Raw genomic sequence first — 6,000 nt, forward strand, 5'->3', positions numbered from 1 at the left:
AGAAAGCAAAGGCATCTCATCACCCACGTAGACGAACTCATCACCCATGTGGTCGATCCATACTTGTTTGGTATCACCATCATTTCTGACTCTGAATTCATATGCTAGTGATAAGCAATCACTTCTCACACTTACTCACACAAAAGAACTTAACGGTAAACAATACGACATACCATTAATACAGTGAGAAAATACTGTGTTTAGGGTAACTAGGCAGCACAGTAGCAGCCCCAGAATACCTGCATCAGCTGCTCAACAGCAAAAAATAACAGCAGAATCTCTGCCTCCGTGTCAGCACTCAGAAAGTTTCCATTTGAGGGCATTTTGGATTTTCAGACTAGGGATGCTCAGCCTGTAATTCCTTACATATTCTCAACACATAACACAAGGAGCCTCACTCACAAGAAGGTATTCTATGAGTACATATTTGTGAAGTATTTCTTTAAAAAAAAAAAAAAAAGACAAATGCTAACTTAGAAATAATATAAATTAATGATAGATTTCTAAAAATTAAAACTCAAATTTCTAACCCATGTAAGATTTGCTTCCAGTGCACAGAAAATCTGACTGAATAATTCCAACTGCAGTGCTTTGGCATACCCATCAATATACTCACTCAACTTTCACATCTACCAAGAACCTACCTATGCAAAGTACCATAGATATGATGGTGAACAAGACACAATTTCTGCCTCCACAGTATTTTTTTCCAAATACGAATGTTATTCTCAAAGACGAATCTTTAAACTCAGCTCTCAACAACAGATATCCAAAAACGACAAAGAACAAGCTTCACCTACTTTATCATTCACTGATTCAAAAAACTCATATTAACCATTTGAAATAGTATACGTCCTACTTTAAAACAAAAAATTAATGCCTCATTTACTTGGCACCCTTGGAAGATCTGGTGTTCCGCCTAAATGAATTTTCCAGGTAACTCAAGCTTGTCCATTTCAGCACCAATACTTAAACTCTTTGGCATGGAAATCTTTTAAAAAACAAAACAAAACAAAACAAAAACAGTACAAATCTTTCAACTTTAAAAAACAGGCTCTATTAACATTATTCTGACTAAAACTTATTGTGTTGTATAACACTCAAGCCCCTGAACTAAATGTTCCAGGGTGCTTGTAAAAGTTGCTGGCTTCGAAGAGTTTTGCTTCGAAGAGTTTTTCTTCTGACCCCTGGCTTTTGGTGTGTCTGCTGTCAACCTTTGCTGCTGTCAGTGTGAACTGACTCTGGCAGCCTCCCACCCCACTTCAAATTTGCTGCTACTTGGAAAACAAGTTGTGTCAGAACTTTGCCTAAAACACACTGGCTTTGAGACGATCTCCAAATCAATTCTGGTCACTCAGTCTTTTCTGTGTATTACTGGAACTGTTATGGTCTGCAATTACAAGTTCCAAACCAAGTTTTGGATAAAAGAATTTGTGCTGTACCTTCATGCTCCCATATTGTCTTCATATTTAAAACTGATGCTCAGAGATAATTTCATTACCTATTCATTCATTCAACAAATATTTATTAAGTACCTACTATGAGCTGGGCTCCAATACTATGGTGACAATAAGGAAATGAAAAGGAAGGTTGCCAGTTTTAGGCATATTTTAAAGTACAAAAACTGTAATTATTTTACTTAAAGTCTTTTCTTTGGGGAAAAAAAGGGGGGTGTTTTTTTTCCCTAAGCCTCTTAACAATTACAAACCTGTTAAACTTTTTATAACTTCTGTACATTCAGGTTTAGGAACTAAAAATTGAAGGGTAAAGAAAGCATTTGATTAAACCAAATGCTTATTTTACAAGCTCTGAGCAGGATTCCAAGATTTTCTGTCTCCTTTCTTTTTCCTATTACAAATTCCCATCTAGGCCTAAAGAAACCAATATCAACATATGCTTTATTATTAAATGATACACAAAGTCTTGATAATAAGTATGTCCATCTCAGCATCCACTAAGTTTACATTTACCACAATGTTAATAGAAAAAAAAGTGTTAATTGAGGAAAATTTCTGTCTAAAGTTTAAGTTCCTGTATACTTCACTTTGGGGTTCAGAAATTTTTTTAAAAGTTGTAAGGGTTAGTAAAATATGGTGTAACTCTACAATATTTGCTTCATCTGCCACAATCATATTTTTAAAATTCCATTACCCATTTAAACCTAAGGCTAGAAAAATGAACCAAGAAGTGGAGCTTAAAATTGGTCTCTGTGGATTAATTAAGACATCAGGAAAAACCCCTGGCATCAGCTTCATTTTAATCTCTTGGAATCTTCCTTCTCATTCATTTTCTCCTCAGAGAGCACAAGAACTTTATTCATAATTTATAATTGTATAAATAATCAGTGATTGCCTTTATTATTCAGATATAACTGGAAATGAGTTGCTAGTCATGTGCCTGCTGATCTGAGGAAGTAAAATAATATTTAGAAGTGAAAAATGTTACTTTCATTAAAAATCTTTAACTACTACTATTAAAAACCTTCTTCAGCAGTGCATTCATATTTCCTCAACATTAATTCTGGAATCTGAACATGCTTTAAGTGGTCCTAAAAAGGCAGATCACAGGTCTAACCTTCAAAATAAATAACCATGTAATATTATTCTAAATGACACATTATAGTAATTTTCACAAGTCTGCTCTGACTTCATTAGCATACTACCTTGTGCTGTGAAATAAGTTTTAGTTTAGATAAAAAGGATTCACAGAGAAACCCAAATATAGGCTCTTGCTCCTTCTACAACCACTTTAGGCAAAGAAGTAAATGACAAATATTTACTAGACACTTATTACACTACCAAGTGCTGTCCACACTACCTGCAAACACACACACACACACACACACCTTGCTCAAGATACAATACAAATGGAGAGAGAACATACACTCCCACAAAAGATAATATTAACCAACAGGAAAAATCTGATTTTAAAAGTCATCATTAGCCATAACTTCTGCCAGCAGAGAGTGAAGGCATTCAGTTCAGATGTAAACAAAATTCTTTTTACCCCTCTGTTTTAAGTCTGGCAATCAAAATTAGCCAAATCTAAGGAAGTGGACCAACGGCATCACCACAGGAAAAAAACAGAAATGTTCAGGAGCAACTGGTATTGGACCACTCAAAGTCTTCCCATAAGTGCACATCAGTAGTTTCTCTCCTAAAATCTCCTTATCAAATTAAAAACAAAACTGATTCCTGGCTATGAACTTTGCAGACTTGTTCCTCTGATACCCAGTACAGCCCAACCACAGAAACGAAGGGGTCAGGGAGACGACAGCCACGGGGCATCTAGGCCTATTGTTCAGAGAGAACCGCAGGACCAGGCGAGCGCCGCGGGGTGCGCGGGAGCTGGGGGAGGAGAGGCGCGAACCCCATACAGGTGTGTGTATGGGAGGGGGGACAGGTATGTTGCAAGGCGGGGGAGCACAGGTGTACTCAAGGGCCACAACTAAGAAATAAAGACTCAACTTCCAGACCGAAAAAGAGGAGGGCGGTCATTCCTCAGGCTTAAACTGCTGGGCACGGAGGGTGACAAGCCTGGGGAGGGTCTGATGAGAGGACCCCGGAGCCCACTAGTGTGGGGTTTTGGGGAGGCTGGAGAACTGAGGGGGGACAGCCAGGAGGATTCAAAGAAAAGGCTCTCCAATCGAAAGGCCAGCCTAGAAATCCCCAGACAATGGACAATGCGCGGGCTGGGGGATGTCACGGAGGTGAAGCTGGGTGGGCAGAGGGAAACAAAAGAGAGAAGCCCCTAAGTGTAGGACCGGCGGCGGCGATTACCTGAGAGAGCTGCCGGGGATTGGGGCAGCCGAAGAGTGCGGAGCTGGAGCTGAAGCTGATGGCTCCTCGGCGGCTGAGGACGTGCTGGGGGACCGGCCTGTCCAGGGGCAGTACCGGCAGCTGGTAACATACTTCCATTGAATACACCCGCCCTGCCTCCGCGCGGCGCCCGCCCTGCCGCGGCCGCCGGCCCCTGCACTGGGAGGGGGCCGCGGCTCGGGGGTCTCCGGGCCGAGACGGGGGCAGGGCGGGCGGGGGCCGACCCCGGGCCGGGAAGCCGCGCTCACGCCTCCCCAACCCCAGCCCTCCGCTCGGGCCGCCGGCGGGAAGGCTCTGCGGCGGCCGCGGCGCCAATTACCAGGACCGGCGCGCGCCTAGCTCCAGGCGAGGGGCGACGGGGTGCAAGTGGGGCCAGCACTAGCAAAGTCGGAGAGGGAACCCAGCCGCCTTGGGGCTCCTCGGCCGAGAGGAGCAGGTACCCGAACTGGAGACTTCGAGCGGAGCACGGCCGGGGCAAAGCGGTGCAAGAAAAGACGGCTGGAGCCAGCGACCAGACCCAGGGGGCGGGGGGACTCTGGAGCAGCGACCAGCTCGGGCCGCTGCCGCTGCCGCCGCCGCCGCTGGAGTCCTGCCCCTCCCCTCCCCTCCCCTGGAGCCTGACTTCACTCCGCCGCCGGCGCGAGCCCGGCGTAATTCACACTTTGCAGCCGCGGACCCTGCGCCAACCACGGCTGCCGCCACCGTGACGTCACGACGCCGCGCCGCAGGCCCAGCGCCCCGCGCCGCCGCAGCGCCCAGGGAGACTGGTCAGCGACCGAGAGCGACAGTAGCCTTCCTTGTGTTCCGCACCCTAGAGCTCTGTCGGAGTCCCCTCCCGACAAACGTTTTCCCCATCTATCTCACCCGCAGTTCTCTTCACGCCCTGCCGTAACTCCCTCCCCTAGCTCCTCGCAAGCCAAGGCGCGTGCGCACGAGGCCCCACGGTTTCGGGGCATCCCCCTGAGCGCTAAACTCGTGCGTTCCAGCGCGCCGAGGGTATTGGGTGGGTTCATCCCGCGCTAGAGACGCTGTTCCGTCCTGCCGACCCCAGAAACCCAAAGCACGCGGCGCACTCGCCCTCCACAGCCCTGACCGCGGGGTCACTTCTGGCTTTTCCCTCCTTGAATTCCCATTCATGGGCTTCGCTAGAGACCGCTGCGGCAGTGACGTCAGCGGGCCGCGCGGGCATCGTCCTCCCCGCTACGTCACTGCCAGTCCCTCGGCGGGGCCAGGCTCGAGCGCTCCCCTGGCAGGTGCGGCCCCGGGGCCATCCCGAGCCCGAGGGGCGGGGAGGGGAGCCGAGAATTCGGAAGTGAGAAGGGGGCCTGGAGACAACGGGAAAAAACCAAGACTGAGAAAGAATTATGGGTGAAAAGAATGAGAAAGAATGATACTGAGAAGACAAAGGAAAAAAGTAGATTTCATGGCCCTCTACCGAAAGCGTTGTTTGTTGGCTTTCGATTTTTCGAAAGGGATAAAGAGCTCTTGACCTGATTTGTCGGCTAGATGTGTAATTTGAGTGTTCATTTTGTCACTTTTCTCACTAAACTGTCCAAGCTTTCAGCATCAACTGATTGTTTCTAACGCATTCCGGCCTTTAGGATTTCAGCCTCAACAACCTCTGCCCTGCTGGCAGAATTGTTGCTTTGGTTCAGTTCTTAGGGCACCCACCCTTCTACTGATTTGAGATGACTAGCCACTGACAAGGTGGGAGGCCTTTGAAAGCACTGCATAGCTTCCACTGATGATGAGATCACGTACCAAATGCACATAATCCGGTAAATGAGCAAAAGTAGGCCTTTTATCATCTTTGCATGGCATCTGTTTCTTTTCTCTTGCTAAAACTTTATACCTCCTACGTGGATATTTTTCTTCCTGTTTTCTACTATTAAAAGAAATATAACCCCCAACATGGTCTTGTGGAGTTTGTCTTCATTAGATGATGTAAGCTCCCCTTTAGTACAACTGCTCCAACTCATCTTTGAAATCCGAATTACTCCCACAACTTCTAGTAGATGTATTGAGCGTCTACTATATGCTTGGGATTATACTGAGTACGTTTTCCTACGTTATCACATTTACTTCTCACAAAAGCCTCATGAGGTAATTATTAGTCCCTGAATTGAGAATAGGCTTATGGAAACAAAGTTGCCCTAGACCTTACACAGATAAGTGGGAAGAA

The 6,000-nt window shown here is 46.2% G+C and overlaps 1 protein-coding gene across 3 annotated transcripts in view; it reads right to left on the reverse strand.

The window, feature by feature from the left end:
• PDE7A (phosphodiesterase 7A) overlaps window positions 1-4,930 on the reverse strand; it is a 128,940-nt gene extending 124,010 nt beyond the window's left edge. For 2 of the 3 annotated variants that reach the window (XR_004435241.1, XM_033202611.1), the window contains exon 1: window positions 3,780-4,930. Coding sequence is in view for 1 of the 3 variants with exons in the window: in XM_033202611.1 (XP_033058502.1) it covers window positions 3,780-3,917 (138 nt within the window). In the remaining 2 variants the exon portion in view is untranslated. The remainder of the gene's footprint in view (window positions 1-3,779) is intronic. The other variant, XM_033202612.1, reaches the window with a different exon arrangement.
• Between the last annotated feature and the right edge of the window lie 1,070 nt (window positions 4,931-6,000).

The sequence above is a fragment of the Trachypithecus francoisi genome, unplaced genomic scaffold, assembly GCF_009764315.1.
Source record: "Trachypithecus francoisi isolate TF-2019V2 unplaced genomic scaffold, Tfra_2.0 Lachesis_group7, whole genome shotgun sequence".
Lineage (NCBI taxonomy): Eukaryota > Metazoa > Chordata > Mammalia > Primates > Cercopithecidae > Trachypithecus > Trachypithecus francoisi.